Raw genomic sequence first — 12,465 nt, forward strand, 5'->3', positions numbered from 1 at the left:
AATGAAAAGAATTCAAGTGATTTGTTACTTAATATTTAACCATTATGGATTGTTTGGTTCGACAGAAAATTTAATAGAAATAAAGTAACAAATCATAGTCTTAATCCTACATCCACTGAAGCATGTGACAAGGGAATTTATTCTTTTGGTGTGCAAGGCATTTCATAATTTTGATTTTCCCACTTAGTTGTTTCTGCAAACAACTCTTCTAATTTCAGGTGGAGGATAATGGAGTAAATATATTCAGCAAAGGACATCATTAAAAGTTTAGATAGAATTTAAATTCCTCGCATGATCAAGAAGAAATAAACCATGCACGAATAATATTCAGATCCATGTTCCCTCAACTGATTTGAAATTATGCATTTGTAACGATGAGTTACCAAATCTTCAAATAATCTAAAACTAAAGTAGGGCATAACTATGGATGAAGGCAGCCTATAAATCTTCAATGGCTTCAAAACTACAGAGATATTGTTACGGATGCACCTTAATTTATTTGTCCTATTATTTTGTTATGTTTCATGTTAATGGGCCTTTTTCTCTCATGGGCCTATTTGCCTTTTTATCTATGTTTATAAGCCGTTATCCCAGAAACCGGATTCAGTCAGTGCAAGGTCCGTTCCAACAACCTGTATAGCCTTGGATTGGGAATATCTTCCCATGAAGTAAAACACACAAGTACGGAGGTATTCCCAATGCAAGGTTGTTCGAACAGTGTTGCACTGACTGAAGCCAATCTCATTATCGCATTTGTATAATTTTATCATTTATTCTTATTAGAACTAATAAAATCGATTTGGGGCTGGAGAGGGACTTACCATACTCTCGTCTCCCTCTCCTTCTCTCAATTCTTCTCTTCTCTTTTTCTTCTTCTAGTTTTGAATTGTCTTTCTAGTCTTTTTGGTTTATTCTATTTGATTTAATTCAATGTATATTGCTGCTTGTTTTCTTCTAAAACCAAAACCATGATCCACCCCCCCCCCCCCAAAAAAAAAAAAAAAAAAGGAAAACAAAAATAGAACACCAACTCAAATGTAAGGCTTAGTTTGGAAAAATTACAAGTACAAACAAAATATTACAAAATACAAAGTTTTGCACTCTACTCTTCCAAACTGAGCCTAAGCAACCAAATGGAAGGAAATAGAATTAGGAATACATTGCTTTCTCTAGTGACGCAACCTGTGAGAATGTAGCCGTTGAACAGAGAACCAGAGATGAAGAGGATTGAGGGTTAAGATTGAGATCACTACTCACAAGATCCAGAGAATCGAATTCAAGTTCCGCAAGATCTAAGGTTGTGTTTGGTTTGAAGGAAAAAGTAGGGAAAGGAAAGGAAAAGCAAGAAGACCTATACAAGGTTTGTAAAGGTTTCCCTACCTTCAAGATATGCAAGACCCATAAAAATCCACCCATAAGGTCAAGTCTGGTTTTACACCCACCCTTGAGTGATTTGCGATTTGCATAAGGTCAAGTGCCCATAGATTCTTTGGAATAGAACTTTAACCATAGACGAAGTTAACTCTCAAGCTATTCCACCCAGGACCGTGCTTAGGCGTTTAGTTACTTTTCCCTAATTTGCCTGGGCCATGACCTATATGCATTGGTACTTTGATGATGGATGGATGGGCTTATCCAGAGCTTGGCTTGATGATCATGGGCCCGTTTGGGAGGGTTGAAGCGTGGTAGAACTGCTAGTGGGCTTAAGGCCCATTAAAAATTTAACAACTTCTTGAGAGGTGTAAGGGGGCAGCTTTGGAAATTGGAAGCCATTCAGCTAGTGACAAGAAAATTTATGCTTTTGTGACTGTTGGGGAAGGGCTTCCCCAGGCTTGTGTAGCCCTGTTCTTTCTCTCCATTTGCCAAAAAATAAATTAACAATTTCTTAACCAACCTGACCGAAGTTCCATCCCTAATTGGTTGAGATATGCTTTCACTGAGCTGCTTGGAGGACACCAAAAAAAAGCTTCAGTGAAAGGCCATATTTCTAACTTCAGACCGTCATTTTGGGCTGTTAAGGGTTTTTGCCAAAAACAAGTTGTTTGGGTGGAACCCACCCTGCAACGCCCTCAATGGCTGAAGCACCGACTGCACCGTAGCTTCCTGCTTATTTATAATGTGGGCCTCACATGAACAGCCTATGAGCTACTTTGTATGAAAATTCGGAGAGCCCAATCAGCTGCCAGTTAGTTCTTTGAAGGGCTATCTGGCTACTGCTATAGCCTCTTTGAATAGCTTATTGGCAAAAGCTTAGCTGAATCTTTCAGCTCACACTTGTATTCCAAGCATGCAAAGCGCATTATCCGAGGTTTTGGACCTTTTGGTAACTGAAATTAAGCTTATTTTTTGTATTTAAAAAAAAAAATTGAAGCCCTGAACAATTTTGAACAAATAATGCAGAAATCAGAATGAAACTCCTCTCTCTTTATCTCATTCATCTGGGTGGTCCGGTATTAAAGCAGGGCTCAGACCATGCCGCATGTGCCTTCTGTGCAAATCACCAAACAGGCCTGACATACTGATGCTGTCACACAACTACTATTGGTTCTCTAAGGCCAACTGACACGGTTGTGCTCGCGGTACGAGCTTTTAGCCCAAGAACTGGTTTTACAGGGACAAAGCCACAAAGCCTGCCTTCCTCACTCTCAGAGTCTTTTTTTGCAGTGCAGCTGAACACCCAGCAGCAGCCCACCCCACAGGCCCACACTACAGTACAGAGCCCCAAAAAAGAAATTCCCCCAATGAAAGCCCCCCCAAAAAAAAGCAGATTCGCTGCATCGCTAAATTAAAGAGCAAAATCCACAAAAGAGAGAATCTTCCATCCTCCACCGTCCATCAATCCTCACCCCCACCCCCCATTGGCCAAGTGGGACCCGACCTGTCCATTCCATCCATCATCATACAATCTCAATCATAAATCCCTAAACACCAATCATTTATGTTACCAGTAACCACCACTCATTCATGATTCATTAATCATAAACGACTTATTAAAAATTCTTTTTACAATAAACCACTCCAATTTCATAATATTTAACTTTATGAAAACACAAAAACAGTACCAAACACCAGGCACAAGAAGACACACCACACTCTCTTTCTGAGTTCTGACCAAACAAAAATAATAAAAACAGACAGTGCTTCTAAATTAAGCCAACACTGGCCCAAGCTTATTCAGTTCAAAACTAGGATGCACGACCACAACAAAACACCTCTCTCTCTCTCTCTCCAAGAAAAACAGAATCAGACCCGACCCGACTGAACAGAGCCGCTAACTGGCTGGCTGACACCACACCACTCAAACACAATACTACTACTATTCGCTAGGCTAAAGAAGAAACGCAGTGACAAGCAACCACGCTCTCCATTTCCTCCTCTGCTACAACGTCTTCCCAGCAATGCAGAATAGATTTCGGAGAGGACGAAAACAGTACGCACCCCTTCTCAGCCCCCGTGAAACACCGGTACAGTACGCACCCCCCTCCGGGCATCTCCTGCTTCACCACATTCTCGCACCTGTACCCTTCCACGCTCACGTCATCTCCCCATTCTTCGGCCCCACCACCAAAATGCGTCACTGCAATCGAGAACTGGGCCGGTCTGAAGCACCTCAGCACCCTTCTCAGAAGCGGCTCGAGCCCCACTGAACCGGGGTCCAATCCCATCGCCTCGTAGCTCGCATAGCTGAACCCGTCCTCCGGCGTGACGTGGATTGTAGAATAAGCTCCACCGTCGATTGCATTCATCGAGTACCCGCAGGGGTCGAAGTCGAAATCGCATATCTCGTGCGACGGGAGAATATCCGATATTCCGGCGAGTTTTGTCATTTCCTTCGCCGTGTAGTCCTCCGATTTTTTGAAGAAAACTGATGCGCATTCCCTGTCTAAGCCAGTCATGCACATCTCGAGAGTAACAACGGCCGTCTGATCGTTCATTGATGACATCGATGGCTTCTGAGACGCCGCGTAAACATGCCAGTTGCGATTCGGAACTGCCGGGTCGCCGGTCACGTAGGCCTGCCCACCGGAAGGGAGATTGCCGAAGAAACCATTGAGCACAGCGACTTCCTCAGAGAAACTGGTGTGAGGGGCAGGTTGGGCATTTGGGAAAATAAAGCTCCCGCGGGAATATTTCACCGAGTACACCGAGAGCGTGAGCGAGTTGGCGAGTTCGAGAATCGGTGGAATTGATAAAAGCAGCTTCGTCGTCCCGCAGGTCTTGAGGATAATCTTGAGAGGGTACACAAAAAGGCTTGACTCGGAGAGAACATACGAGTCGAATTCTGAGTTGGAGAGCTGATCTACAATAGTGCACCTCGCTGGCTCCAGGATGGAGTCGAGTTGGGCCCGAGTCAGAGCTCGGAGGCCGAGTCCCTGCGGGTCGACGAAGACGGGTGCTTCCGTAAAGGTAATCTCGAGCCGTTTCTCGAAGCCTTCAAAACCGATTGCAGAAGATTGTGGGGGCTGGGTATTGGTGTCACCCAGTACAACGGCCATGGTGGCTTCAATGAAGATCTCAATATCAGTTGAAGAAGAGGTAATGGAGAGACGAGTTTGAGAATCGTTCTTCCGTTGTCAACGAACAGCTATCCAGAGAGTTTTGCTTATTCCAAGAATTGAAAAAGAAATTTAATTGAAATCCTACTCTACCGAAGAAGGCATTTGGAGGGTATATCAGGATGGCTTCCTCACGCACTGCGAAAATCAAAGAAGAGAAACCAGAGCATTAAAGATTGAAACATGTAGAACATATCAAAAACAATGAAGAAGCAAAGGAATGACAGATTAAACCAATCATTTTTCTTTTGGGTGATCTTACGTTGGAGTATGCAGCAGATCGGAACTTCTCAATTCCACCGTGAGGTCGAACATCTTCAATGCTGTAACCAAGGGGTACTTCGTATTGCAAGGAACTACTACTAGACTTCTTCTTGCCACCTTTAGACTCCATTAAAACATTCACGCTTCCTGCAACGGGACCAAAGCACAGATTTATTGGTTTGCTGAGACGATTTGCAAGTTGAAATTTTTACCATTGAAAACGTTGTTGAACCAAGAAATGATAGGTAATCTATCTACATGAAATCGCAGAACGAAGATAAAAACCGATCTTAAGATTCGAATGTAATGAATCAGTCATGTAAAGAAAAGAAACCCAAATCGAAGAAATTAAAAGAAACAGACGCAGAAAGAGAAATCCAATGTTTAAGAAAGAAAAGAGAATAAATAAGTAAACAAATAAACGACCGAGGAAGAAATCGAACCACAACAGAACCCTCTTAAGTAAAATCAAGAGAAGAAGAAATCGGCGACGCAAAAGATAATAAACCCAACAATATGCTAACAAAGAATCTCGAAATCAAACATGCAGAGGAAAGAATGCACTACAAGTAGGCTCTGCAAGGAATATGCCTTTGTATGAATCAAGAACATATAAGAACAAAAACCCAGATAATAAACCCAAGCTTTATAATAACAAAAGAGATAAAAAAACCAGAACTTACGCTACAAGAAAAGGAATCCAGAAAGGAGCACGAGGACTTTTGAAGACTGCCCCTGGTGGATTGTTGAGGAGGAAGCAAATAAATCGATGGAAATGGAGAAGAAAAAGAAGACCTTTTTGAAAGAGGGAAACAATAACAATGAGCAACAAGAAGTCGAGAAGCTGTGTTACGAGACGGAGAAGGGAACGGAGTAGCTTATTTATAGGGGGAGAGAGGGCGTGACGCCTCAAGATAACAGATCGAGAGATGAGGGATTCGAGATGAGTCGTCGAGCCCACGCGGCGGAGCCCTTCTCAGTCGTATGGCACGTCTGGTTCGGTGTATAAGGGGTCCCACTCTTGGCCACTGGGCCCTGGCCCCTCTCTCTATCTTCTATTTATAGTCAGTACCCTCCCCCCCTCTTTCTCTCTCCCCAACTCTTAAGCTTTCCATAAACCCTAGATTTCCTTAACCCTAACCCTAATTTGAGTAAACCAGCATTAGCTATCACGCTGGGTCTAGAACTCTAGTAGTTTCCTTAGTCATCACCCTAATTCTAGGAACCGAATCAATTTCTCAACCTTTGAAAGAGTCCAAAGGGCATCCACCGTTGAAAACATTGGGAATTTGGAATGAACAAAATTGGGTTCCTAACTTCCTATTGAGTAATGGACCAACCCGTTTGGTCAATCAAAAAGAGTCCATTATCAGGACCCGATAAAGCACTTAGCAGTTTTATTTATAAGTTATAAGCTACAATTTGGTTTTAATAAAAAAAGCTACAATTTGGTAATAAACATGTTTAATTTTCAAATTGATACATTTGGAGATGATAACGTGATAATACTGTAAAGTATACCATGAGAATGAAACACAAATTTTAGACAAAGGGTTTCTTGGTATATGTACGGTTTATTCGGGTTTTGATCCGCTTTTAGAACAACCAAAACCAGTCCGACTCCTGAGACAATGATATGATGGTTCACTGGTTGTATAGTTCAGGCAGCTCCTTTGACTTTTGTAGAAGAAACGAAGGAAAGGTAAAGGCTCATTATGTTTTATACTATATATATAGAGAGGCTTGAGTCGGGTCCAAATTGGTTCGGGACATAGTGGACCTGATTTCTACCCAAAATAATTGGAAAAAATTATTAAGAACCAGAATTAATGCATCGGGATAAGTTCTAGGTCCATTTTGCTTATTAGGAACCAACCCATTGACAATTCTAATTGGAACCAGAACCGGTCCAATTGGTCTGAGTCCATCAGGTCCATTGGATAGGACCCAACCCATTGACAATTCTAATTGGAGCATTAATGTTTTTTGGTGTTATTTTGCTTGTATTTATATATAACAAAATGCAAGGTTATGAACCATACTCGCTCCACCCTCAAATGCGGGGAGAGTAGGGTAGAGTAGGGTTGGAGAGGATTAGGTTTTGAAAAGGGAATCCGTTGAGAGTTTCAGTAGAGGCATAATCTGGGAAAATTTTCGATTAGTATCCTGTACTTTGGGATTAGTGTCATTTTGATCATCGAATTTTAAAATGCAATAATTCAGTACTTAAAATTTTTAAATGTGTTGATCTAGTATCTGTTGTTAATCAACTGTTAATTGGCCATTAAGTGACATTTAAAAAAGACAAATGTCCTTCCAGTATCATCTAATTTTCTTGACCAATCATCCAAATATTGACAAAAAGTTAACAGTCCCAAATCATTGCCTCTTCTATTCAAGAAAGTTGGAGTCTTTTAATTTAATGTCAACATTGTTGAATAGAAAAGGCAAGAATTTGGGACTGTTAATTTTATCAACGTTTGGATGGTTGATCAAGAAAATTAGATGACACTTGAAGGGCATTTATATATTTTTCAAATGCCACTTAACGATTAATTAACAGTTGATTAACGGTAGGTACTGGATTGATACATTTTAAAAGTTCGGGTACTAATTTGTCCCATTTTAAAGTTCAAGGACCAAAGTGACACTAGGCCCAAAATAAAGGGTACTAATCTGAAATTTTCCTTAAAATTTAGAAAACCCTCCCTAACCTATCCTTTTGCCTTACCCATGGTGGAGTTGTGTGTACACGTGAAACTTTGTCTCAAAGCATGACCATTACCTTTCCAAAAGGGAGATGAACCAGAGGATTCCTTATATGAAAAAAATTGCTATTTGAGTGATTTTCAGAAAAGTTAATAAAATAAGTAAAAAAAAAACGGTAAATTGAATGTAAAAGGAATTCAAAAATGGACCAACAAAAGCAACCCAAGAGAGAAATCATTTGGCTCTCCTAATTAGGGAAGAAATTTATTGATTTCTTTTTACAATTGCCCCACTCAAATAAAACTTAACTTCTTAAATGAGGTATTTTTTTCAATGATTTTAAAAGACCTAAGTAAAGTCAGAGATGTATCCCCCCATTAATTCTGTGATATATGAAGGTCCCCAGCAGAAATCTATTGTAAGTGGTAACCTCTCCTATTGGTTGCAGTTGAGACCTAACCCATTTCCATAATAAATTTAAAAAGACAAAACAAGAGAGAAAATATAATTTTCCATCTAAATTGTGTATTTTCCTACATATAAAAATGAAAATTGAAATTATTTAACGACTATATACTTAAAGAAGAGAAATACTAGCTGTGGTCCTATGGGGTATAGGGCATAGTAATATACTAATATAGTAGAGAGAGAAATTGCAAAAATAATGACATGGTAGTGACTGACTTTAAATCAAAATCTAATCACAAAATTTTAAGTTGATACATAGTTTTTTGTGCTGCTTTTACCTTTGTTTTTTTCCTTTTCTTGCGATTTTTTTTTAAAGCAGCACCAATATCAACATAAAATTCTGTGATTAAATTTTGTCCTTACGTGATTAAGTCATTACCAATTCGATAACAATCTTTACAATTCCTCTCTCTCATGTGCCCCGTTTTGTAATCTTGTTCCACAAAAACTCGGATACAAAAACTCTTTTACATAGCATCCAGCCGCAGGAGATGTTCCCAAGTACGCTGGATTCTAAAGTGTGTGCATAGTTTAGATATCTTATCTTCAATGGCAAGTAGGGTACAATGTTGGATACTTGATTTCTTCCTGTTCGATTTATATGTCTCTAATAGGCAAGTTTATTCGTCCTATTTTCTTCAGGATTTTATTTCCATTCATCTAATAATTTTATAATAATTTTATTCAAAAAGTATATATATATATACTTTACAGGCCATTTGTCACATTACAGGCCATTTGTCAAACCACAGAGAGCCTGTAGCTCTATAAGTTCAAAACCGGATCGGACCGGATGGTCGGATAAAAAAAACCGGTAACTGGTCAGCCATTTGGGTCCGGTTTTACTAAAAACTGGAAATTTGAAAAAACCGGTAACTGGTCAGCCATTTGGGTCTGGTTTTACTAAAAATTGGAAATTTGAAAAAAACGTTGAAAAGTAAAAAAAAAACCGTTGACTTGGGAGGTCGGACCGTTAAACCATTCGACCCGGGCAGCGGTTTGCGGGTTAATATTTTTATTTTTAATGTTTTAAATAAAAATAAAAAGTAAAATGCCATTTATATCCCAATCAATTCGATTTTTGAATCCCAATCCCAATCCCTTATTCGGTTTAGCCTTTAGGGTTCCCGAGCTCTCTCCTCACTCCTCAGTCCTCTCAAGTCTCAACCCTCACACCCTACCACCTACAATGGCCATCAACTCTGACATCCGATGACGACACACACCGGCGGCAACCAACGAACTTGCAATAGTGAAAAGTGCATCCAAGCACTTGCAGGGTCGACTTGCAGCGGTGGACAGTGAGCGACTTGCAGTGGCGAACGATGAGCAACTTGCAGCAGCGGACGACTTGCAGTGGAGAACGACGAGCAACTTGCAGCAACGGTGACTTGCAGCAGTGGCAATTTGCAATAGCGGACTGCCTGAGCCCACGACGATGAATCCCTGAAGGTATAAATTTTTTTCTTTTTTTTGTGATTTAATTGATTTTTTGAATTCTTTTGGTTCATTTGTTAGGATAAAACTTTCATTAGTTAGGATAAGCAAGGAATATCTTAAATTTTATCAAATCAACACATTCTTCTTCTTCTATCCTTCTTATTCTTCATTTCCTATGAAAAAAAAGGGTCTCATCCTATATTTTTCTGAATTTTCTTTCTTTTTTTCTTCACAAAATATGTTTTGATAAGAAATTTATGCTTTCTTCTCAAAATATGTTCAGATAATTTTTTCTGAACTGATATGCTTTTTTCTTCTCAAAAAAAGGTGCTCATTACATATTCTTGCTTACATATTTGTTCTATATTTTTTTGGAAAAATTTCTGTATTTTTTTGGAATTTTTTCTCTAATTTTTTGTATTTTATTATTTTTACATTTAGATATTTTTGTTTTTTTCATATGTTGTTCGTTTTCCTATATTTTTCTGTGTATTTTTTGTATTTTATTTAAATTTCTATAGTATTTTTTATTATATATAAGTATTTTTTTGTTTTTTAATTTATTTATGACATCACAGGTCGAACCGTTCGACCTAGACGGTTGAACCGCTGAACCGAAAAATGGTGCTCTGACCGGTTCGATTTTAAAAACCATGATCTCAACTGCTAATCATCTGCATTTTTAATAATGCTATAAAAAACAACATCAGAGCAATTAGTTACACCCTAATTTTTAATGGCAATTATTCATCAAAAATTAAGAGTTCAACTATAATGTATTTGTTAACTGATATTAGCTGTACATTAAATTCAATGTCAACTAATAATTAAGAATTCTTACTTTTTATTGGTTTACGTTTCACAAAGTATATTTTCATGTTTAAAAAGATGTATTTTTAAAATGATGAAACGGAGATTTCATTGGTTCATATCTTTTGCTGCATGGTGCAAGAGGATGCACTAGGGGTGAGCAAATGGGTAGGTTCTACCTAGAACTAAAGAATCAAATGGAACCAACCTCGAATCGCCCTTGAATCAACCCTACCCAATTGGTTACAAAGTAGGGTCTGCTCCAAATTCTTGGACTTGACCCCTACCCAGGTTGGTTCTAGGGTCTAGGGGTTTACCCTACCTGAACTAACCCGATGAACTGGCGTTGGTGGAACTGGCTTTGGTTGGCCTTAGTGGAATCAGCCTTGGAATCAAACTTGCCTTGAAATAAACTCCAAAATATTTTTAAGAAGGTGAAAGTTTGAACTCAAGCACTCACTGTTATAAAAACCATGATCTCACTTTACCATTGAGTTACTTAAGTAATTTGATCATTTATTTTCATTTTAATATTTGAATGTATATAATAAATAATGTAAGAGGTAATGTTTATAAAGATTAAATTATAATATGATAAATTTTGAGCTATATGTTAATATATTATAATAATCTCCATATTAAGTTACTCAGCTTAATCAATAAACATAATATATAAGTTTTAAATTATATTATCCTTATTGAAAATCAACTTTTTAAAGGACATGCTTCATTTTTTTAAGAGGGAGAGTAAACAAAGAACATGTTCCATTGGAGACCCTGGAACCGCCAAAGACAGAACCAACCCCGAAACTGATCTTTATAAGATAGGTTCTGGTTCCAAAAACTTGTAACTGACCCCTACAAGGTAGGTTCGAGGTTCTGCCATGGAACCGAACCGAATTGACCCATGCTCATCCAACTGAATCGACCCATGCTCACCCATAGGATGCACCATAGATTTTGTCTCAAATTAACAATGTTCTTGATTCTTCTAAATAAATCCCTTATCAGCTTTTGAATTATGGTTGCAAATTGGGTTGCTCTCATTGAAAATTTTCAACTACATTAAGCTCATGTATAGGCTTGGGCCCATTCTAAATTTAACAGATGACAACTTTCAGGACTCGGCCAATGTTGCACCCCTAAAAACACTAAAACCGCCTCTATTATCTGCCAAGACAAAACTGCCCAAGATTAGCCTGTTATTATTTGTCATTAGCATGTGATCACACATTGCAGTAAGTTTTTGTCAATGGCTCAACAGTGCCTCTACTTAATTAAACATAAAATTAAATAGACCATAATACCCATTAAGATTTACCTTTGGCCATGTTTGGTTTGAAGGAATAAAAGGTAGAGAAAGGAAAGGTAGTGAAATTTATACAAGGTTTGTAAATGTTTTCCTCATTTTTCTTTCTTTTCCCTATTTTTTCCCTCAAACTAAACATAGCATCAATTTAAGGTTTTATCAAGTCTATGACTTCAGATCTCCTATGGACAAACTCTTCCCACATCCCTATATACAAGACATTATGTCGTGTCTTTGAAATATCTTCACATGAATTGAATGTAGTGTCCAGTGGGTAAATTTGCAAAAAAAATTGTGGGTAAGAGATCCAAACTCATTTTCTTCAATCAATAATTCGATTTCTTCTCAATATAAAGAAGAATGACAGTATCATGACTACACTGGTGGAAGTACTGCGGTTTTTCCTCTTGTGGAAGATTGTCTACCGTTGCAAAGAGTAAATTTCAATCCCTCTTTGTACAAAGGGACAATTTTGGTATCAAATTCAATTATCTAAAAACTTATTAACTTAACCTAAATAAGAGTGTCCTAAGTATTTCTCCCCATTCTATCAAAATTAAGCACAGATTGCTTTTATGGGTGATGTTTAGGCTGCGTTTGGAAATGATGCAATGGAGTGTAAATTCTGGTTCAGGGTAAATTTGCACTCTGGTTCACTTTTGACTGAATTTGGCAATATTACATTTATACACTGACAAATGATAGACGGATGCATATTTACATTGATAATAATAAGATGTAAAAGTACATCAATAAAAAAGAAGTAAATTTGCATTCAAGTGGGCTTTTGATAAAAAAAAAAAAACCGTATGCTTTATTGAAATTTATATTTGCATCCATTACAGCTAAAAATCTGTTTGGTAAGAAGATAAATTTGTCAATGCAAAATTAACCCAACAATACAATATA

The 12,465-nt window shown here is 38.1% G+C and overlaps 1 protein-coding gene across 1 annotated transcript; it reads right to left on the reverse strand.

The window, feature by feature from the left end:
- Positions 1 to 3,000: 3,000 nt before the first annotated feature.
- LOC148843587 (S-adenosylmethionine decarboxylase proenzyme-like) lies at positions 3,001 to 5,900 on the reverse strand. The gene is made up of 3 exons (XM_088956707.1): positions 5,504 to 5,900; positions 4,819 to 4,967; positions 3,001 to 4,694 (listed from the first exon to the last, which is right to left on the reverse strand). The coding sequence occupies exon 3, from the start codon at positions 4,494 to 4,496 to the stop codon at positions 3,324 to 3,326; it is 1,173 nt and encodes a 390-aa protein (XP_088812833.1). The 5' UTR covers positions 4,497 to 4,694; positions 4,819 to 4,967; positions 5,504 to 5,900; the 3' UTR covers positions 3,001 to 3,323.
- Between the last annotated feature and the right edge of the window lie 6,565 nt (positions 5,901 to 12,465).

This window comes from Nelumbo lutea, chromosome 8, assembly GCF_056320005.1.
Source record: "Nelumbo lutea isolate HS-2025 chromosome 8, American lotus-T2T, whole genome shotgun sequence".
Lineage (NCBI taxonomy): Eukaryota > Viridiplantae > Streptophyta > Magnoliopsida > Proteales > Nelumbonaceae > Nelumbo > Nelumbo lutea.

Coding starts and splice junctions, on each gene's coding strand:
- LOC148843587 (XM_088956707.1), bottom strand. CDS start 4,496: ATGGCCGTTGTACTGGGTGACACCAATACCCAGCCCCCACAATCTTCT.